The sequence below is a fragment of the Eretmochelys imbricata genome, chromosome 4 (genome assembly GCF_965152235.1).
Source record: "Eretmochelys imbricata isolate rEreImb1 chromosome 4, rEreImb1.hap1, whole genome shotgun sequence".
In the NCBI taxonomy this organism is placed as follows: Eukaryota; Metazoa; Chordata; order Testudines; family Cheloniidae; genus Eretmochelys; species Eretmochelys imbricata.
This window is the reverse complement of record NC_135575.1, coordinates 56858137-56882118: the sequence shown is the minus strand read 5'-3', so window position 1 is coordinate 56882118 and position 23982 is coordinate 56858137. Positions and strand designations below refer to the sequence as shown.

Here is a 23982-nt window from a genome sequence, read left to right as displayed (position 1 = left end):
CATCTCACTAGCTCCTTGCCAACTTTTCAGCAATGACAATCTGTTTAGTTTTTGGATATAGCATGTTCTGTTAAAAGTTTTCAGATAAAAGTAGGACCAGTTAGCTGTCATGTGTGTTCTATATTCAAACATCACCACTATCACCATCCATTTTTTAATACGATGTGTCTGCCACCTGTCTTTCTTCCCTGTGGTACAATACACAAGAGACTAGGAAATTGTCACACAGGGACAACCAGTTGGTTTATGAATTCCATGACTGGAGCAGCTGTACCTTCATGAAGGCTTTGATTTTTCTTCTTGGGTATCTTACTCCCTCTCTTTTACATGCGCCTTACCACAATGGTATCCTGACCAGGAGCTCTGAACGGAGCTGCTATCATAGCCCAGTCAGTGCTATTCCTGATTGTTTGGAAGATATAGTTATAAAGAGTCCATGTGTGCCTGGAGCAGAGCACGCCTATTTCACAGGACATACCCAGCACGTTCCTTTGCAGCTATCAGGGGATTGGGGATGTGCAAAGATCGTGTCAGAGAGTGAGGGAGCCAGGTTTCAGAGAGTTCTGGGAGGTGGAGAAACAAGAGACAGAGGGAATGGGTGGCAGTGATCTTATGTGAGGTGCAGAGGGCATTTCAGAGGAAGTAGAAGAAGAGAAGGAAGGAACAGAGACAGGTTGCATTGAGCTTGAAGTTTAAGGGAGATGATCCAGGTGGGCAGAGATGGTGATGGGGAAGGAAAGGGTGGAAGGAGGGCCTGGGGTTATGCAGATATCACCAGAGATCGGAGGAGATAGAGCTGGTGGGAACAGAAAAGGGGGAAGGGGAAACAGAAGCGATGGAAAGTGATGCAGGGAAAGAGGGAAGGAGAAACAAAGAATGAAGGAGCAAAGAAGTCTGTCAGGCATGTGGACAGGGTAATGCCAAGTAGATAGCGGGGTGGCAGAGAAATTAATTAGCCAATGATCAATAATGCAACAGGTCGATTAATAAAGGGAGGCCACAAAACAACTGCATGGATAATCAACCAAGGGAGCAGTAATGCAGAGAATTAGTGAGCAAGGCAATGAGGTGGATGAAGTACAGTGGGTTTGATCATTGAGGGAGTCAGAGTTATAGCTGCTCTGGCAACAAACCCAGGAAGTTAAGCAAGTATCAGTGTGGTGATACAATTAGAAAATGGACCTGAGGCTGTAAAAGCCACAGAGAGCCTTTGAGCCCCTTTCTCCTTATGGGTTGCTCTGGGCCAGGAAGCACGTATAAAAATGTTTTCGGCATATAGCAGGAGATTACATTTCTGACCCTCGTTTTGGCACTTCTCCAGAATACAGACAAGGATCTGTATAATGAACAGTCAGTCTATTCTTAAAACTGATTTATTCTTACATCCTGTATTCGTTTTACTTGACTGCATTGTACTAGCACTCACAAAGCACGTTTATCAGCCTACAATATGGCCTGTAAGGCATTTATATTTCCAGTGTTAATAAGGTCATTGTTAAAACTCATATTGTATATATTGATCTTGTGACATCTGAGACTCTTGGCAGGTCATCCGGATAGGTAATCAGACTAGTCAGCTTTTAAATGCACTGATAGATGTTTAAAATGATTGGTGCTTTGTTTAGACCCTCTGTGAGAATGTCTAAACTAAGTATGACATACTAGAATGGATTAGGATCAAACCACAGGCAGAACATAGATGTAGTAAACATTAAGTAGAGCTGTGTGAATAATTTTTAATGCCAGATTTATTTGATGAATTGTGCCTTTTTTTCTGTGTTCAAAGAGATCACAAAATGCTGGAATGTGTTTCTTATTGGGAATCATTCACAAATGTTTTTTCAGTGGATAATCTTTGGTCTGCAGATTGCTCATGAATTGTGAATGTTCAGAATTTAGATTGGCAATTTACATGGATCGCCTGATATTGTTCTGGTCTGTGATTGGATGATTTATGTAATGAACCAAAACAGTGAAAAGAAGTTAGTTCTTCGGAATGCAACTTCAAATGTAACTCATTTGGTATGTAAGGAAAGAAAGGGGCGGGGGGATCAGAAGCTTCCAGACACCCTTAGCCTCCTGTTGCAGGCACAGTGAAGTCCAGGTGGTCTCTGTGCATCATTGCCAACATCTAAAATTGTTTTGCAAGGAACTGTTGTTAGTGTAAGCTGGGCATCACAGAGGGCTCTTGCGGTGTTTCTGGTGAATTGTAACACTAATATAGTGCTGTACAAACATTCAACTACTTGTCACAATAATCCTGTGAGGTATGTTTATAATACTATTGTTATCCCCTTTTTACAGAGGAGGAAGCTAAAGAAGGGAGGTTAAGTGACTTGACAAAGGCTACAGAAGGCGTCCATGTCAAAGCTCTTAGTCTCAGTTTCATGCCCAGCCCACTGATGTAATGTTATTTTTCACCATTGAGCTGCCCCTCCGGTAGCCAGAGGTCACAATGGTTGCTCAGAAGAGAAGCTGGCTCAGTGTCAGAAGGCTGGCTGAAGGAGCTTGCAGTTATCCTAATGCTATCAGTGGCAGTCTGAGACACACTGTCCCCTGTAGCTATGAACTGATTTAAATCCCCCAGAAAATTGAGGGACTGGTGGCAATAATTTTTATGAATCTGAAAGGCTGTTGTCCTTGGACAGCTGTAGTGCAAACCATGAATAACGAGTGGTACCTGAAGAAAATTCATGACAAACTTTCAACCCTAGTAATCAGCTTACATTTTCAAGGCTGTCCTCCCCAGGAAGAGGAAAATAAACTTTTTTTAAATTTTGTTAAAAATAAAAGATGAAATTAGCCCAAATCAGGGACTCTCTCAGCTGTGGACTTCCTGGGTCCCAAAGACTGACTTTGCAGACAGTTTTGGGGGATGAGGGGTATGTGGAAAGAAATGGTGGCATCATCATGACACTTCAGGTTACTTGTACAGCAGAGAGATCTTAACTTTGTTCAGACAATTTATTTTTCAATCTCATAGATTTCTCTTAGACAGTAAAGCAATCTGAGAACCCTCTAGGGCAAAAAATTAGACAGGCAATTTCTCCTTGTGAATGGGAAGAATACAACAGGCCAGATGCTGGCCTCCTAATCAGGTTGCTTTGCCTCTGCAGTGGTGCAAGGTAGTCATAAGGTTTCCCTTAAAGTACAAGTGGGGATTCCTTTGGCGTGAGCGGAATCTCTGGGTGGCATACAGACAACTACACCAGCCTAAGCCACCCCTTACTTGCTAAATCTTCACAAAGTAGGAAGTGTTTCTAGATCATGGCTGGACCATGTTGTACTCTGGTGATCTCTGACCGTAGTAATGGCTGTTCCAAGCTGGCAAAAATTCGAGCCAGCCCTCAGCTGGCTTTAGGAACCAAGGCAGAGAAATCAGAGCTACCTTTTTAGCCCTGACAGCTTATGCCATGTGGTGTGTCAATACACCTGAGCATTCAGCTCTACAACTGGTGATTGAAATGCTGCCAGAATGTCGGGCTGAAGATTTTAATTTTTATAAAAGAAAACAGCACCAAATGCAGTGTGGAGATTTTACTGAGCACTAGATTTCTTTTTGTTTTTCAGTGCGCTTTGGAAATGACTGATATCGACTGTCACCAACAGACTATGATTTCAAGCAGTTGTATGCGGCTAGGTGTTGTGGGATTTCATACTGTGGCAATTGAATAACAAACTTGGAAAGAATGAATGATCACTAAACAAGTTTATAATACATTATGATTTATAACAGGGAATGCAGATGATATTATCACATTAGGTTATTTATAACAGGTTTAATTCTTTTTATTCCATACAGAGAAGAAAAAAAACAACAACCCAAAAGGATTAGGAGATCGAGAAGGGCCTAGCATTTGACTCAAGTTTTATTCCTTGTTTCTTTTCTTCTCTGTTGTCCTGTACTGAGCACCCTAAGTGAAAGCTTGGCTGATTTCCTTCAGCTGAGGATCTGGCCCAGTAAATCTCATTGTCTAACCTCCACAATTCTGTCGGTCTCCTCTTGCTCAGGGTGTGGGAAGTCCTGACTTCAGTTTTACAAGTAGTGGCCAGATATGTAGTCCCTACAAAGAGAATTCCTTTTGTAGCTATACATTTGCCAAAAGGAAATCTAAAGGCCTGTCTTCAGGGTCCCCTTAGGAATCTTTGCCATTCTGAGAATGAGAGTGATGGTTTTAGAAAACCTAAATTTCTCGCAGCAAGCGAGGGATAGTCCTTTCAAACAAGATCTTCCTAAACAGATATTCCACAAGACAATGTCATACGTTAATGCTTTACTACTGTGCTAGCAACAAAGGAGATTTTTTTATAAATAGAATTGTGTGATTCAGTACAGATTTCAGAGTCCCTACTGATAAAATTTCTGATCTCAGTCTTAAAATCTACAGTGAAAAGGCAACATGCAGTGTCCTTATTAAGACACAATACACAGTCTATGTAAAGATTTTTTTTCTTTATAATGTACTGGACATCCACACTCCTCCTGTGCTTATAAATATTGATTGGATTAAAGACCTACATCCAAATTTTACTCTCAGTTGTAAACCAGTGGCTTTAGTGGAGTTACTCTGGTTTTATATGGCCTCTAAATTATAATTCATAGAGAAAATGCACTGGAAACAGATAGCAACACCATATTGAGTTTAGAAACCTACTTCCCATCCCTTTTTAAAATGCAGAATGGACACAGCTCTGGCAGGCAGTGATTGCAGGGCTAAATGTTCAAATGTGGACAACTAATTTGCATTCACAAGTTGTACATACAAACTCAGCATATGTATACATGCAATAGTAATAGCTTAGGTAATTATCTCTTTTGAGTAGCCAAAATATTCTTTTTTGTGAGTAAATGTGAATTTTATGTATGCATGAATATTTTGCAGGCTCACCTTAGACTTGGACATTTGAAAATTTTTACCGTAACCTTGTGAAGAACATTTGTATTGTTTCAGAGGAAAAGCCTCTTTTACTGTCATCTCTTCTGTTTGGCACACTAACCCTCTAGAACTAGGAAATATCAAAAACTTTTAGATGTGTTCCAATCAAAGTTATCCATATATGTCATTGCTGGTGTTTTAAAAAAAAATGGTCTGTTGTGTTTCACTGAGTTAGTGTTTTACAGGTATATTGTGGTGACTTTGGTTGGGTAACTTACTATAATATAGAATGGGGTATTACATCATGGCACATTAGGTCAAGATTTTAAAGAAAACTTCAACTTTTGAGTTAGTGGTTACCCGAAGGAGCAAGATTGTGGATTGCTTTTTAAAAAATGTGTTCAGTATTAAGGAAACAATACAATAAAAAATCTGTTTTGGTGGGGGATGTGCTACTTGATTTAGGTGGAGAGGGAGCGGGAAATGGACTCTGAAAGTAAGTCCGAATAAGGATTGTTCTGTTTTTCTTGTAAAATGGAATGGAATCAAGTTAAGTGAATGAGGCAAAAGGTCTGAGCCATACATGAAATAATATCCTTGATCAGGAAGGAGCATTGCTTTATTTCATTAAGCAGATTGGGTTTTTATAAATTGCTTGCAGTTTTTGCTACAATGACAGCACATGCAACCTTAGAGTCTAAGAGAGCTCTGGAGGAGGGAGATTGGGTGGGCAAAGACCAGGGGGTGGTGTGCCTCTCAGCCTCCTACTGTACAAACTGACTTTCTGTTTTTCTGTATGCATTGGCTCATTGGTCTCAAATTACAACTCTTTCAGTGAACTTTTAGGTCTCTTGGGGAAAGAAACCTGCCTTTTATGTTAAATTTAAAATCTGGAGGCCAGGTAACTTGAACTGTGCATTTCAGCCCCAGATCATAGTTTATAGTAACACAATTTGCTACAATGAAAATAAACAACGATATGCCTTTCCTTCTCTTTTTACATGGTTGGCCAAGTGGAAAACTGTTTCATTGTGTAAATAGTTTAAAATAAATCTATAAAGACATTAACATTTCCCAATGATAGTGAACATAAGACACTTTAAATGATTTATTTTGGGTGAAATAATGCTTTAATGCCTGTCAAAAACTTTTATGTATACAACCATATGTGGCAGTACAGCTGTTGTAGAATTAGTTACTTGGACGTATCTGATCTCTGCAATGGATAAGGATCAGCTTTTCATCAGCTAACTTTTAATCAGTTGAAATCCAATACTCTTTTGCAACACTTTTAAAATGATCCCCTTTCTGCACTGTGAACATTTAATATTAGCGAAAGGTTTAATATTCAACAACCAGCTTTGTTATCCATTCTGCCTATTGTATTTGGACACTCTCTCGAAGAATTGACTTAAAATAAATGTTATTTTATAACCTTCGCATCATTTTTGTATTGATTTGCTCAATGACAGCAACTATTCTGTATCTATTCTGCAAGTGCCGGTGTGTCATTAGACTGGAATTTATGATGATATTGCATTCCATGTATTTGAGAGCACAGGTGGAGACTTTGTATATAAGAAAGTAATTGTACTGATATCTTGATGTTTCTCCAAATGTTTGTCTTTTGTTGTGCAGAAATGTAGAATGTTAAGGCTTAAGATATGTCTGTCTGAAAAGATAACCCTTTCCAGAACAATGTGACTTACAGTGACTGAGGTAGTATCTTTTTGATCAGTTCATTATTTGTCATTTACGTTGTTTTTGGGTCATATGAAGGAACAGTCCTTTCATAAGGAAAAAATCCATCCAATTTTACTTTTAATAACAGAAATATTTTGATATATCATCAAACTTTGAGAAGTTACATTTTGTGAAAACGAGGTTTTCCTTTACCTAGTGTAGTGAGCTTGCCCACAGCCTGAATGAGCGGCTAAGTATACAGTAGACCCGGGGTCAGCAACCTTTCAGAAGTGGTATGCCGAGTTTTCGTTTATTCACTCTAATGTAAAGTTTTGCGTGCCAGTAATACATTTTAATGTTTTTAGAAGGTCTTTTTCTATAAGTCTATAATAAGTCTGTAAATTATTGTTGTATGTAAAGTAAATAAGATTTTTAAAATGTTTAAGAAGCTTCATTTAAAATTAAATTAAAATGCAGATCTTATTAGTTTAGTTTGATCCTTGCCCTTGCTTTTCCTTACTGAGTTTTCCAATGTTTGGCACGTATTTGGGTACTTTAAGCTGCACACAGGCTTCTGAGTGATCAGTTGTTAACCGGCTCCGAGAGGGACAGAGGACAGTTTTCATGTGTCAAAATACCTGTTCACACAGGTATGTGGATCCAAATGCTGAAAGCATTGCAAATGCAATTTTCTTCAAACAGTTAAATTTCGCTGGCAGGGACGTCCAGCAGGTCAGCATAGAGGCCCCATGATCTCTCTCGGTAGCTTCAAGTGCACTCCGCAGATCTCCAAACTTTGATGCCCACAATTTTGAGCTTTTTAACTGTTTTCGAAATCTTCAACACCCATCCACTGAAATACAGACAAATCCAAGTCGCTTTTGTTGAACTTTTCAGGTTTAATGAGAAAAGAAAGCATTGGGCCAGATCTCTGGAAATCTTGAAATCTGTCAGAAAATTCTGATTCCAGTTCTTGCATGTACATTCTAATCTCAATATCAAATGCAGTGTGCTGTTCCACGTGACATGATGTAAGCAGCAAATCAGGACTTAAAAATATCCCAGTACAGTGGCGCTGGAACAATTTTTAAAGGTGGGGGTGCTGAGCTGTGCCCCCTCTTGCCCCTGTCTTCACCCCTCACTGCCCCAGGCTGGGGCCAGTGGGCCACAGCTGGGGGTGGCTGCAGAGCCCCGGGCTGGCAGCCGGGACCCCAGGCCAGCAGCAGAGCCCCCCCCAGGAGTGGTGGTCGGTACCCGGGGCTGGCAGCAGGCTGAGCGGGGCCCGCAGATGGAACCCCAGCTGGCAGGGGGCCAGCGGTGGGTATCCCAGGCCGGCAGCGGAGTCCCCTGGACCGATGGCTGGGCCCAGGGCCGACAGCGGGCTGAGTGGGGCTGGCAGACGGAACCCTAGCTGGCAGCGGGCTGGCGGCCGGTACACCAGGCCAGCAGTGGAGCCCCTGGAACCGGTGGCCAGGACCCGGGCAGTATGACCCAGGGAGGTTTAGGTTGGATATTAGGAAAAACTTTTTCACTAGGAGGGTGGTGAAACACTGGAATGCGTTGCCTAGGGAGGTGGTGGAATCTCCTTCCTTAGAAGTTTTTAAAGGCTTGACAAAGCCCTGTCTGGGATGATTTAATTGGGGATTGGTCCTGCTTTTGAGCAGGGGGTTGGACTAGATGACCTCCTGAGGTCCCTTCCAACCCTGATATTCTATGATTCTATGATTCTATGAGTGCCACTGAAAAATCAGCTTGCGTGCTGCCTTTGGCACGCGTGCCATAGGTTGCCTACCCCTGCAGTAGACCTTATGTGCAAATCCATGGTGAAGAAAGGAAGCTTAAACAAGATTAGAGATGCACTACAGCTGTTTTAGTTGATTTACTCACACAGCGGTTACTTGTTTCTTGTGTGAGTAACAGTATGCCCAAATGCTTTTATAAAGCTTTGTGTTGTGAATAACTGACATTCAGCAGCAAGAAGATAGACCTTCCAACTTCCAGGGTCTGAGCCCATTTCCTCTGCACCTTCTCCCTGATCACCTGACAGCAACCCATTTATTTTCAAGCTATGGGTTAGTATCCACTATCCTGCTAATGGCAATGGTCACCTGCAAAAATATTGGCATCCACAGAGCATGTGTGGTAAATGAACATTATTTCATCTGCTGGAGCTGAATAGAATGAAGGTCAGCCAGTCAGGCTAAAACAGAGGGCTCCCCAAGTCTGGTAGGATGGTGGGCCTGAGGATCCCTATATGTTTTCTTTATGCAAGTTACAGAAGTTAAATTTTCTTTCTGAATTAGATTCCATGCTTGAAATTCTATTCCCCCTCCCACTTTTAGTGTTACACAACTGTACATTATTTAGAGTTCTAGAGTCTGAGTGTCCTTTTGCTCGCACTGCTCTATTTCCATGGACTTTGGTGGAGTTTCTCCTGGTTTACACCAATGTAAGCCTTGATGTGGACCTGTAATATATGCGAAATCTAGAGCATGGGAAATGAGCCTGCCCTGCTATTTGTGGGCTGCTCAGCAGCTAGATTTCTCCATTCAGCTTTCTGGACTGCAGCAGGAAGGCTGTTTGATCTTTAACGCTCCATTTACTGCTGTTTTAACAACAGTCAGTCACTGTGCCAACGTAATGCACACTACCAAGGTAGGCTTCTAGACATGTGAACAGATGTGTCCGCAACTCAGTTGTATCATTCTGTTTCTTTGTCACTTGATGTAGATCTGTGTTCAAATCATAGTTCAAGACCTAAAAGCTAATGTAAATATGAGAGAGTTTTACATCCTTTACAGCAGGGATCTCAAACTCGAATTACCATACACCAGACCTTGAAATTTTGCACTCTGATTACCCTGGATGACAGTTGCATAGCTTCAATTAGCTGAGGTACTCCATCAAGCGATTATAGTTTATAAGGCCTGTGACTCTTTCACTACAGAGCCCACAGGCCCATGTCTGCCGTAAAGCATACCTCCTAGGAATGACAGATATTGCCAATTTTACCTGTCAAGCAAAGCCTACAATTTTTCTCCTGTCAAAAAGTACTTTTGTAAAGAAGACATCCTGAGCGTCAATTAAGCCAAAAACAAGCTCTCTCAGTTTTCAGTGCTTTTTTTAGCACCATTCTCCTAGCCACTCTCCTGGTTTTGTTTTTCCCAAGTTATTTTTGCTCTCTCTTAACACACATGTCAAGTATTGTCGAATCCCAGGGTTTGGCTACACTTGCACGTTATACCGCAATAAAGCCTCCCAGAGCACTCTACCTTATTCCCCATCCACACTGGCAAGGCACGTAGAGCGCTCTGACTCCCTGGCTGGAGCGCTCCTGGTACTCCACCTCCCCGAGAGGATTAACAGCTGTTGCGCATTGGCTGAGACGCAATGTAAATGTAGTGTAAAGGGGGAGTAACATTATTACGCACTGATTGACCTCCGGAAACTCCCCATAATCATTTTAACTTAAGCACCCTCTCTTGTTTTGTTGTGAACTCCGGACGCAGAAGTGCTGTTTCAAAGCTCCGTTTCGGGGGCTGCTTATCAAAAAAACAAACACAGCTACCGTTTGCTTTGAATGAGTGAGAGGCAGGCAGGGGGGCTCCGTTTGGAGTGCCAACAGCTAATGTTTGCTTGAAGAGAGAGGCTGCACTGGAGGGTTGGGGTCCGTTTTGGCGAGCGGCTGTTTATCTCGTCTATGAGAAAAAAAGAAACCGCTGCCGTTTGCTTTCAGTGAGTGAGAGAGAGGCGGGGGAGGGAGAAGGGTCTGTACTTACAAGACAGTGTGATGACACACTCTCAGGACCCCAAAAACCCACTCTCTCTCCCCCCACGCTCCCTGTCACTCTACTCCCCCCCCATTTGAAAAGTATGTTGCAGCTACTTGAATGCTGGGATAGCTGCCCATAATGCACCGCTCCCAATGCTGCTGCAAGTGTGGCCAGGACAGTGCGCTGGCAGCTGTCAGTGTGAACAGACTGCCGCGCTTTCCCTACTCAGCTGTACAAAGGCGGGTTTAACTCACAGTGCTCTACATCTGTAAGTGTAGCCAAGGCCTCAGTACTATGCTAATGAAATTAATACACTGAAAGAAAATCGAAACATTGAGCCATATTAATTCATGGTGCAACTGCACTTGACTGGGGTTACACCAGGGATGAATTTGACCAAATGTATTATGGAGGCAGTGTTGAATTTTACACTAAATCCTTCCTTTTCACTTTTTATTTTTTTGTATTTAAGGACATATTCTAAGTGAGTATAAATCAGCATAGCTTCGTTGAAGTCAATAAAGCTATGCTGTTTTACACCCGCTCAGTATCTGTTTGTTAGACTCCAAATTTGGCACAATAACTCTTCACAAAAAAACTCAACTTTCCATGTATTTTCTTAAAAAATATTTACAAACTTTTTTCCAGAGGAATTTTTAATACCCCCTTTATGAAATGCTGCCTGAGAGTCTTCAGTTTTTCTGTGATTGCTGTCTAGCTAAATAACAACAATCCCCACAAACTGCAGACTTCACAAACACAAGTCACTTTTGAACTTTTACAATTAAACACATAGGAAAATAACTCTAATTTGTTATAACCTAACTGGTCTTCTGAATGAGTAGCCCGTGTAACTGTAAAATTCTGTCAACTTCAGTTTCCTCATGCAGCCAGGCTCCCTCCCTGACTCATCGGCTCATCTCCTACATAATCTCTCATACACAATCTCTGCTGCTCCTAACTGTGAGGAGTCAGGAAAACAGGCTGGCCAGAAGGGTGAACTTGGTCCTCAGCCCATAAGCCTCCTTGCTTCCTAACCCCAGTCTCTATTCCACAGCTTCACTACTGATCCAGAATTGGCTTGTTGGGTGTTTAGTTGGCTGCTTTCAAAGTCTACAGGTTGCTGGTAGAGACAGCCAGCTGGTCAGCTCATGAGCCTGCTGTTCAGAATCCCCTCCTCAGACCCTAACTGCTGGCCAATGTTAGGATCACCAGCAGAAGTCCCACTCTCTCATAAACCACCTAGGAATCATTGGAAGAGCAGCAGCTCTTCTGTCTGATGAACCACAAACCCAGATTGTGTGTCTGCCCTTGAAGAGATGCAAATTGGGTTTGTCAGCACAAGTTGGTTGAAACCCTCCCCTTTGTCGGATCCCTGTTGCTGTGTTATCACTGCCTGCCATCATGACCGGTATTTCCTCATTGTTTGCTTGTACTGTCTGTCTGTATCCATCTGTTGTCCCTTGTCTTATACTTATATTGTAGGCTCTTTGGGGCAGGAACCTTCTTTTTGTTCTCTGTTTGTGCAGTGCATGTATCTGGTTCATGACTAGGGCTCTTAGGTGCTATGGCAATATAAATAAATAATAATATGGCTGAAAAGACCAGACAGCTTGTTTTTTTAAAGTAGCAATAACAAATTATGGCTTTGATTCCGTCGTCCATTTTATCCATTTGTCGCCACTCAAGTTGCAATCTTTGAAGAATTATCCTTGCACAGGGGAGTTCTGTGCTGGTGTGAAACTTGTGAAGGCAGCATAACCACTTCCTGCTCGAGCTGCCTCTGGTGTGGGGAGCCGGTGGGGAGGGGGGCATCAAACCTTGTAACAGTGTGGTCTAGCAGTTCCTCAGGTGCTCTAACTTGCACTGGGGTCAGGTGGCAGAGGATTGGGAAGCCACAACTAATTCCCTGATGGCACCACCGGCCTGTGACAAGAGGAGCTCTGGAGCAGAAGAGAATCCTTTGCTTTTTTTATGATGGTCGTATGTCAGTAAAATATGTTAATCTCCTGGAGGTGTAGTTAAATTTGTGCATTTGAGTGCGACTTGTAGCAATTGAATGTGCACATTATGAGGTGAGGTAGCAGGGCCAGATTTAGGGGCAGGCAACCCAGGCAACTGCCTGGGGCGCCAGGCTCAGGGAGTTGTTTTTGTTGTTAACGACAAGGAAAAATAGAATGTTTGAATTAAAATGTTTCAGGTACTCTGTATGTGGATTCATTTTTCACTAACCTCCTAGAATGTTCTGTACCTTTGTAGAATCTCACGGAAACTTCCAGACTTTATGAGAACTACATTTTCCTCGAACCTCCTAGAATGTTGTCAGCCATGCCCTCGTGGGTATATAGGGGGCAGGGCATCACCAGCCAGTCAGTGAGATGTAAGAATGATGTGAAGTGAGAGCGCAACTGCGATATTGTGAACCTTGTTTTATTGTGCAATTGTGAAAGTGTACTTATGTTTTAAGACTTGAAGAGTATTAGTAGCAATTAATAAAGGACGTATTTAATGAGACACCAGAGATTCCTGTCAAACTCCTATCTACGCAACAATGTAACTCTCCCTAATAATGTCTGCTTTGCTCTCCCTAATAATGTCTGTTTTCCCCCATAGAAAATAAAAGATGCCCATGAAGAAGCCTTCAGGAGCTCAGTATAGGAAGCGAAAAGTTCAATTGCAATCTAATTTGCAACAAGGGGCAAATTTGATAGGAAAATATCTGATACAGAACAACATAGACCGGGCTTTAGGTAGAACCAGTCGTCACAGTGCAGAAGAAATTGAGGAGTGAAATGTAAAATTATGGAAGTTCTGTTACTAAGGAATTAGCAGATTTACCTGAAGATAAGGAATGGAAATCTGAGGAAAGTGGTGGAGAATCATCCAGTTTTCCTGGAGAGGTAAATGAGAATGATAAAGAATGATAAGCTATTACCAGCAGGACAGTGGGGTGGGAGGAGGTATTGTTTCATGGTCTCTGTGTGTATATAATGTCTTCTGCAGTTTCCACGGTATGCATCCGATGAAGTGAGCTGTAGCTCACGAAAGCTCATGCTCAAATAAATTGGTTAGTCTCTAAGGTGCCACAAGTACTCCTTTTCTTTTTATAAAGAAGAATGTGGCTCATATGAGAAGGAGAGAAACGATAAACAAGAATCAGCCTTGCATGATGACAGAAACAGCAGTGAGAAAAATTGCACACCAGAAATCAATATATTAGATCCTGCTTTATGGCTAGTGATCCTTAATTCTGCTGATATTATTGTACAATTTTGAATGGGCCAGGGAAAATTGAGGCTATAACATTTCCAGTAAATGAGCAGACTGTAAAAGAGTGCTCATGAAAGGTGAGAAACTGAATCAGCATTGGCTGGTTTACTCAAAATCAACTGACAAAGTGTTCTGTTTTTGTTGCAAAATATTTCATAAGAATGCCAAATCATTATTTGTGCTTTCTGGGTACAATCACTGGCATAACTTAGCTGATGCCCTGAATCTACATAAAAAGTTATCCCACCATTTTACAGCCTGCTTCAAATGGATGGAGGTAGAGTCTAGGCTCAAACTAAATAAATGCATAGACACAGAAAAACAGCACATTATTAATGTAGAAAAACAGCTTTAGAGGAACGTGCTCAAGCGTCTGATCTCAATTATCCTCTTCCTTGCAAAGAATAATTTAGCTTTCCGGGGCTCATTGGATAAGTTGTTCACCGAACATAATGGTAATTTCCTTAGTTTGGTAGAGCTCCTTAGAAAATATGTCATACGTGAGCACCTACATCAAGTAGTTGGTAAAGAAGCTATGGACCATTACTAAATCAAAACAAATTCATTGACCTTATGGCAAGGAAGGTGCTTGATAACATATTAATGTGGCTCGGCAAAACAAAGTACTATCCTGTAATAATGGACTGCACTCCCGACATTAGTCACAGTGAAAAGATGTCATTTTACAGTAAGATTTGTTGACAAGAATGGCTGTATCCAAGTAAAGGAACACTTTATCTGTTTCCGGTTTGTCGGCATAACAGAACTGTTGATGAATATTTTGAATGAGAATAAAATAAAGCTTCAGGACTGCCACAGCCAAAGCTACAACAATGGCATGTGCACATAGGAAAGAAACAGTGGCATCCAGGCAAGGATTCTTGCACTGAATCCAAGAGTTTTCTTCGTGCCTTGTGGCTGCCATTCCTCAACCTGGTTATGTCAGATGCAGCGTCATCATCTTTAGATTCAGTATCTCTTTTCGGAGTACTGCAAAGGATATATATCCTGGTTTTAGCATCAACTATTATGTGGAAGGTCCTCACAGACAGTGTTACAAATCTGTCTGTGAAGCCACTAAGTGACTTGGGAGTCGCCATGACAGTGTAAGGCCAGTGAGGTACCAAGTGACTGAGGTTGACGATGCCCTGATGGAACTGGTGCAATCAAGTAAAGCTAAGGCTGGAATCCGACAAGGAGCAAAGCCTGGCAAACCAGATCACTGGCTTCAAATTTCTGATCTCAATTGTGGTTTGGCATGATATCCTGTTCCAAGTAAACATTGTAAGCAAGGCATTACAAACTCCGTCAATGGACATTGCAACTGCTACTACTTTGATGAGAAGCTGCCTTGATTTCATTGTGGCCTACAGAGACAACGGATTTGAAGATGCCATCACTGCTGCCAAAGAAATGGCGGAAAACATAGGAGTTGAGCCTGTCTTCAAGGAAACTCATATTCATCAGAAGAAGAGACAGTTTGGTTCCGAAGGCAGAGGTGAGGTGCTAGGAATTGCAGAAGAAAAAAATCAAGAGAGAATATTTTTGCTCACTTGTTGATGCGGCTCGAGTATCCGTTGACGAAGGTTTGGACAAATGAAGCACCACGAAAAGATCTGTTTTTTTTTATATTACTTTAGTAAGCTGCCGGCAGACAGGAAAACACTTGAACAATTATACAGACCTTCACTGGATGCTGACACATGTTTGGACGTCAATGAATGTTCGGAAGTTAATGATAAAGACCTCTATGTCTAAATGGACAACATCCGTCACATTTTGCAATATGTGAAGCACTCTCCACTACAAGTTCTCCAATTCATTCATGATGCAGAGCTGAAGAACACTTTTTTCTCCCTAATGTGTGGATAGCTTTGAGGATTCGGTCATGCTACTGGTCACAGTTGCAAGCGATGAGCGCAACTTTTTGAAGCTCAGGCTCATTAAAACATATCTTCAATGGATCGATGGCCAATGAGAGCCTGACATCACTTGTTATTTTATCACTTGAAAATGCCATTAGCCACTCTTTGGATCTCTCTGACTCTGTGCTTCAGCTCGCAAAGGCGAGAAAAGCTACCTTTTGAATTGAAAGGCTAGGGTAACATTCTAAGGCTGTCACCTACTGTAACACTATTTAATACTGGTCTACCCAATGTGAGTGCACAGTTCAATTTCTTGATGTTAGTCCATTTCACTTATTCTTAAAATTAGAAAGTTTCTATAAGCTTTGAGGAAACAGTTTTTTTATTTTGTTTATATATGGCATGAATAAATACAGATTTACAGATCTTAGTGTGCAAATTTACCTTCTTCTATGACAGGGATAAATCATGCATGCAAATTGTGCATCAAAGTCATGAAATGGGCTCCAAATGCAATAAAAAATAAGGTATTCAAAAGTTTAACAAATGAAGGGAGGGGGCGAAGACACTCCTTGCTTGTGGCGCCATTTGGTCTAGGGCCAGCCCTGTAAGGGAGGTTGTATGGAAAGAGAATAGAAGTCTGTTGTAGAGGTGAAGAGTCTGTGAGAACTTGTAGGTGTTGTGGTGTTTGAGTGGTAAGACATAAAGGATGAGATTGCTATGGATGTTATCTTCCCTCAGCTGGGGAGTTTCTTGATTTCTTCAATAGCATTGATGGGAAATGAGCTTGAACAACTTTAACTGTAAATTAACAGGGATTTTTATGTGGGAATTTACAAAATGTCACAGTAACTAAATCAAAGCCTGAAGCACGCACTGCTGAAAAATGGTGTGTGCCTGTACCTCTCATGCTCTTTTATTCAGCGGTGATGGCAGAGGTACAGGGCATTTCCTGGGGATTAGTGACCATCTGCTTTGGGTCACCAGCTCCTCCATTTAGTCGTTAATCCTCAAGATACGCATTGTGCCAAGGTCACTGTTGCTTTAATAGGTGAACATATGCAAAAAACACTTCTTTTTCTTCTGTTTTTGGTGTCTGTATTGTGGCTCTTTCCATGTACTAGCTGATTCTAAAGAGAGAATGTAGGTATCTTCATACCATAACAATATAAACTTCTCCGTGAACTATGCTTTTCTTTCTTCATGAATAACATTAGCAACATTAAGTGGAACAAAAATGGTTCCTACATTTGGCAAAATATTTATGTAACATGACAATAAGAATATTTAGACAGTGTTTTGGTTTTGATCAGTAAGAATGAATATGTACGCCCGCCTTTTGATATTGTTTATTACAGGTGAGTTTTCGAATCCTCCTTAGCTCATGAAACCAGCAAATGCACGCTGATGTCTTCTGTCCCATATCTCTCCTGTCACACTAGCAACAAGATTGCTATATTCACACGGGAGAAAAAATGCTTTATTTAAGTGTCCATGTTAATCATGGGTGGTAAGCTGAATGTGAGTTATGCAGGTATTTCCCAACAAAGCTTTTACCAGACTACCATGGATGTTGGAGATAAAGTATTTCAGAAATATTTTGAGTTTTAAAAATACATTTTCATTCCTGTTTTCATCTCTCTGTACCTGAAAAACCAGGCTGCCTTAATAATGCTAATGCTCTAGCAGCGAAAAGCGCCTATAAAAACAACAGCTCTCCCCACTGGCAAATATCAGTAACATAAAGGGCGACTACCAAAGGCAGTTTTTCACATGGATATCCCAATTGTCTCTGTGATATTTCTATTGTATCTATACATGTGTGTTCCTGAGTGTGTACATATGAACATATGTGATAGATTGCAGAGCCACATCATAAATTGCATTTCTAATGACTGACTGATGCAAATATGTTTGGTGTGTGGGGAATGTTGCTGCTGAAGAAATTCCAGAGAGTATTCTAACCCACCCAGACACGGTGGACACAAGTTTCTTCCCATGAAGAGTGCATGACCAACAACTTAGTTTGCTTTCTCTTTCTCCATTCATAATGTACAAGTTGTAAAGGCCTATGGAAGTTAGCACAAGTTCCTCATCCCATCACTAACCTCTGTTTTCCGCAGTTAGTTCAGGCATGTGGAAAATACTCTTGTTTGCTCTTTTTTGTGATTTGAAGGGGGTGAGTGCTTTAGAATGCAAACACTGACTTCAAAGAAGTCAGTATTCATGATTGGAAACAGATGTAGTCAGACATGTAGTTGCACTCTCTCTCCTCTATGTGTCTGTGTAGTGTCATAATTTGCAAATTGTACTCTTAAATTGAAACCTCTCTTTTGGTTGTAGATGCTAAGAAATTAGAAATGTTCCAGTTTATCCTAGACTGGATTAAGTGCTTGAAAACTTGTGTAGTCTGTTCGCATAACTGTCACCTGTAGGAGTGTGTTTATCCCTCAACGAGTCAAAAGATTCTTTTTTAAAAGTTGTCTTTTTCTTTAAAAATCTGGCTCTGAATCACACTCACACTTCATTTGTTTCCAATCCTCCACTTCCAGGCTAAAGTAGCATTGGCAATTTGGGGCACCTAGTGCTTTTTTTTAAAAGAAATAACCCAACCCTGACAACAGTTGATTAGATAAGTAGAGAAAAAGGAAGAAAGGCTGTATCAAATAGCAACCAAGAACAACTTTGATTGTTGGCCATTAATCACACTGAATTTCACTTTGCACCAGAAATAATTATATGATTTATTGGGGTGTTTCTGAGGACAAAAAAATATCACCACCTCCACTGGCCATTGCACACCAGTCATAAAGATGCATGTGTGGATTATGTTTTCAGAGGTAATTTTTCAGACTACACATTGTGACTCCATGTCAGCCAGAGCGGTAAACAAACAGCTAAACTGAAAAGGTTGTGGATTGGTAAATAGCCCTAAGCTTCAGCAGTTAACAAAGGTGATATTCAGGATTTCTTTATTGATGGATGTTGAGTTTCCTAGGTGCCATTAAAATCTTTAATTCAGGAGTACAATTGATTAGAAGCTGGAAATGTCAGATGGAATAAGAGGAAGGAATCATGTTAGGATTGATTATTATCTTTTACACTGATGGAGCTTCATAGATTTTTATTGGAGTTACTCCTGATTTAGAGTCCAATCCAACTCCCGCTGCTGTCAACAGAAGTCCTTCAACTGATTTCAGTGGGAGTTAGATTAGGCCTTTACTGTTGCTGTAAAGGCATTTATCTTGCCTGGCACAATGGAGCCCTAATCTCAGTTGCAACCTCTAGGCACTGCCATAATACAAATAACAATATTAATGTGGTCTCCCATTGATGCTGGAAGGAAATTACATCTGGCTCCTGTTGGTTCGAATATAAGTTAGATGTGCAAATTCCCTAAGTATCCTTTCAAGAGTGTTTAGTATGATTTATCTTTGAGGTTTTTTAGCTTTAAATGACATTACATTCATAGTTCTCTCTTAGTCTCATCTATATAAAAGAAAACAGAGAATAATCTGAAATGTTATTGAAGTAAATGTTGTTAAATTATTTTCCTAAGAATAAGAAGGGACACTAATCACAACTCCTGATTATTCCTCTTGTGCAAAGTATTACTCACATAATAAAGAATGTCGTATCTCACTTTATTACTCAGTAGCCAAACATGTGGCATATGTGTAAATTCAGACTATATTCAATTTTTTGTGTGCAGATGGTATACATTGGCATAGCAAAAGCAGCATTAATGCAACGCCACATTCTGACCTAGCCATGGCTCCTTGAAAAGCCACCTTCCCAGACTTTTCCTATCAGGAGTAGGACTAATTTCTGCAAAGTAATGGCTAGCTCAGTTAGAGAGTCTGTACACTAAAACACACTGACCTCTGCCTTCTGGCCAGGCCTTCGGGTCTGTAGAGTGTGAATTTAGTGTGTATTGTGGGAGCTTGTGGGAAGGTATTCGGTTATTCCATGCTTGGGCACTTGTTTTCTCAAGTATACCTAGATGAGGAGAAAAGCTTCCTAATTTGCCCTGATGCCAAAGCAAATACATTTGAATGACAATCTCAGAGAATTCTAGCCCTGTCCTGGAATTCATGTGCTGTATCATGATGTCTGTTATTTCCATGAATCACAGGAGGAAATAAGCTAAAGGGCCAATGCTTCCGTTTGAACTGGGCTTGGATTTCACTGGAGAAAGAGTACTACATTGTAGACGAGGACTCCAAGTTCCTGGAGGTGACTCTCAAGCGCAGAGGATACCTAGGAGAGACATCTTTCATCAGTGAGTTACTTTGTAATTGTTCTAGATGTCATATGGGGGGAGCGGCAGCTTTGTTATGGAGCATCAGTAGCTACTGTTCAGCTGGTGCTGCTGTTTTTTACCAAGTCAACATCCAGGGACCACGGTAGTGACACCACAGTTGTTATTTATTGTTGGTACAGGGCTCTGTATGTGTGCAGTGTAATTGTAGCCATCTCGGTCCAAAGATATTGGAGAGGCAAGGTGGGTGAGATAATATCTTTTATTGGACCAGTTTCTGTTGGTGAGAGAGACAAGCTTTCAAGCCACCCACTAACCCCCTCTTTTAGTCCTGTGACTACAGAGGTGTTAACGGGCCACTCTACCTTACAATATGTGCTAGCTATTTACGCTTCCTGTTCCAAATTGGGATGAAAAGTAGATATCTCTCACACACAAAAATATGAACCAAAAATCGGGGGGGAAAAGTCAGTTTTGTTGAAACTTTTTGTTTCAATTTTGAACATTTTTAATTTAATTTTTTTACTATAATTTGTTTACATTTCTAAATTTCAAACCAGCAAACCAGATTTGTTCATTATGAAAATGTGAAAATTGTTGATGTTTAGACAATTTCTAAACTTTTGTTTCAGCATTTTTGAAATTCCTCTAAACTGACTGAGCCTTTCCTGTGAAAAGTTTCCAGTTTTGACAAATCAGCATTTTTCAACAAAGAAAATGTTGTTGAAAAAGTCCCTAACCCGTTCTGCTCCTCAGCTTTCTGTACCAGGAGGCTGAAGCTCCTATGCAGGAGCAGTTTGTGAAGCAGCTGAAAAAAGGAACCACTGAGCTAGAACAGGGGACTCAACAGGCTGACACCAGTGTAGATGATACTATTGTTGGCGTAAAAGGCCCCTAATTAAAGCCAGGTGTCCTACCCATCAAATTTCACTGAGAGTTGGGAACCTAGTTGGGTTCTTTCGGGATCTTTGAAAATCCCACAGTGAATAAAATGAATTCCAAAGAAGAAGCGAAAACATATGACAGATAATGAAGATAATAATTGTTTGTTTCTTATACGTCAATTTACTTTTTGGTTTCTGGATCCTGGCTTTTGTCCCCCACATACCTGTTTATTTGTTTCAAAATAACCTCCGGATGAGCTACAAGAATGATCTGAGGTCTAGAAAACATGCCTTATAGCAACAGGAGCTTAGTTTGTTCAGTTTATCCAAGGAAAGGATAAGAGGTGACTTGATCTCAGTTTACAAGTACGTACATGGGGGAAGAGATTTTCGATGGTAGACTGCTCTTTAATTTAGCAAAAACAGGCAAAATGATTGGAAGCTGAAGCTAGACAAATTCAGACTAGAAGTAAGGTGTAAATCTGTAACAGGGAGTGTAATTAATCAGTGGAACAGCTTACTTAGGAATCTGGTGTATTTTCCGTTACTTGAAGTCTCTAAATCAAGACTGGATATCTTTGTAAAAGATATGCTGTAGCTCAAATGAAGTTATGGGTTTGATGCAGAAGTTACTGGGTGAAATTCTCAGACCTGTATTCTGCAGGAGGATCAGACTAGATGACCATAAAGGTCCCTTCTGTTCTAAAAATCTATGAATAAATTATAATGATTTGTGTTGGCCTGGTTGGTAACCTTTCTCACCGGCCTGTTATTACAACTGCCCACAACTGTAAGATGTGATGCAACAGCTAGTAGGTATTTTGACATTTTTAAATGAACTGGCAGAAAAAGGAGGAAAAAAACTCTCTTTACAAAGATTTGTTCTACAGTAAAACCATAATTTGTAATAGTGAGTATATATATAATCCATCATCCTTCAGAAAGTCAGGCATTTACACTAGCTATTGGCAACTAATCCTTCCTCCCGATTAGTGAATGCATGAAGTTTTCCACTCATTCAAATATGTAGAAATAGTAACTTTTCCTCTTTCCATGCATCCTTGTACAGGAGGGATTGATTTGACAAATAGGTTCCTATGCCTGTGGTCAGGAATGAGAGAGCTCTTTGCTTTAATCTAGAAAAAAGTCTAGGTCAAGAGGGACAAAAACTCTTCCTTCTTTTTAAAGTAGTGTCCCTATGGATGTTCTGCTCTAGGTGTGCTTGCACTTCATGTGCCTCAGATCCAGGATTTTAAGTAGTAGTGTCCATTTGGCCCATTTGGTCTGAGTATTAAATCAAGCATTCCTAAATATTTCTCAAGTGTAAGAACTGGGAGTCCTAATTTGGGAATGATTTCACACTGCAGTTTTCAGGATATCAGATTCTTTCATAATCAGGTAAGGGATTCAACATGACAGGGGTTCATTATTCTCATCCCAGGGAAGTAGAGTGTTTCATAATTGCTAGTGTCAAACCATAATAAAAACAAGTCCACCTATTTGATTTGATGCTGTGTAGAAACCTTTAGACAGTAATGAACACCAAAACCCCATAGTGGGGTATAGAGCCTTGCTTCATTAAACTCACAGTTGGAGTCTGTTAGTTTGCTCACGCTCTTTTGATTTACCTAACTGTAAAATTTCTACAGCTGGAAAATTAAAGTGCAAAAACCCTTTACATTTTAAATGAAATAACTCTTTCTCTGCAATACACATCTAGGTTGGTTTATGCTATATGTTTAAAATATGGTACCTTCTACTTTGTTACAAAATGTTTCTTATTAAAAACACTGTACTTCTGTAATGCTGTTGTCTGTGGATCTCAAAGTACTTTACAAACATTAATCAGTTTAAGCCTCATGACACCCCTAATAGGTAGTCGTCATTATGAGGACCATTTTACAGATGGGTAAACTGATGCAGAGAGGTTTCAAGTGATTTGAACAAAGTCAGACAGTAAGCTGGAAGCAAAGCCAGGAAGAGAATACAAGAATCTTGATCTTTCCACTAGACCCCAGTTCCTCAAGTCTTTAAGTACAGTTGTATGAAGCTAGAGCACTTGCACAGTCAGGAAAATGTGGGCTTCAGAAATGAGTTATTTCCTTGCTGGGGTGAAATGTGTTGACACAGAAACAGGAAATACACATTTGAAGGATAGTAAATAGTAAAAGCAAAATGCATCTTACAACTCACAGATGTGGCATACTTCTCTTAGATTTCCAGCGTATGTTCAAGTTTTGAGACTATATCTCTCTGTATGTATTTCTCTCGCATACTGTAACAACTGCTTTGGCATTCTGGTTGTTTTAACTTCTCTCCTGAGTCACACATCTTTTATGAGTGTTCGCTAGAGCTGTCACAGCCCTAGCCATCTGTTTTAGGTATCACTCTAAACCTTCTTAGGGTTAAATCCTCTATCAGTACAATTCTGGCTTAGGCTAAATGGATCCATGTGCAACTTCAAAGGAAAACCTTCTTAGCTGGGGGGATATCGTCTCAATGGAAGTGATGGAAACCTGAGTGCATACAACACTTTACTTGTTTTATTCCCAGTCTAGTTTTAAATTTTCTGTAGAAAGAACCCTACAGATTTAATGACCTAGTAGGGCTTGTCCATCTCTATATTGTGTGACTCCTGGAAAAGGGTCCAGTGATGTCATTCTCTCTGGCAAGTTGGTGGCTGCATGGGTAGGTCTACAAGAGTAAGGGTTATATAAATGGGGGAAATCCTGAGGGCTCTAATAGGGGAACAAATTACATCAATGGGAAAGAATTCTATGTAACTTAAACTAATACAAGCACAAAACCAATAAAAAGCAATAAGAGATATTACAATAAAGACGTTACTGTGATTATGTAGTGGCTAATTTGTGCTAGGATGGGACCAAAAATTTTAAATGTGGATGCCTGTGTTGTGCCTGCAATGAATATGTGTGCATCCATTTAATAGGAAAAATGTGCATTTATGTGCACAAGTAACTGCTCAAGTATGCAATTAGTTCATGTAGATTTTTTCATGCGTCATCAGGCACATGTAACATTTTCTGTAGGTACAACTTGAGAGCCTAACCTAGAAAACACTTATGCATGAGAGAAATTTTGCAGTGTGAGCAGACGTGCTCAATTCAAATCTATAGTTGCCAAGAAACCGTACACTGAAGTAGTTGTACATGCTAATATAGGTTTTAGGTACACACTGGATAAATTAGTGGAATTATTCATGCAGTAAAGTCCTTCATATTCATAAGTGTTTGCAGGGTCAGGTCCTGAGTACCACATTTAAAATGTGCCCCATAATACATTTTTCAGCCATGTATGGTCTATCTTACAAACACTTTTTTTTCCTAAAGATCTGTAATTGGCAGACAC

The 23982-nt window shown here is 40.5% G+C and overlaps 1 protein-coding gene across 1 annotated transcript in view; it reads left to right on the top strand.

The window, feature by feature from the left end:
* FREM3 (FRAS1 related extracellular matrix 3) overlaps positions 1–23982 on the top strand; it is a 109600-nt gene that overhangs the window by 28807 nt on the left and 56811 nt on the right. Inside the window, 1 exon segment of the mRNA XM_077814453.1 lies at positions 19604–19750. Coding sequence (XP_077670579.1) covers positions 19604–19750 — 147 coding nt within the window.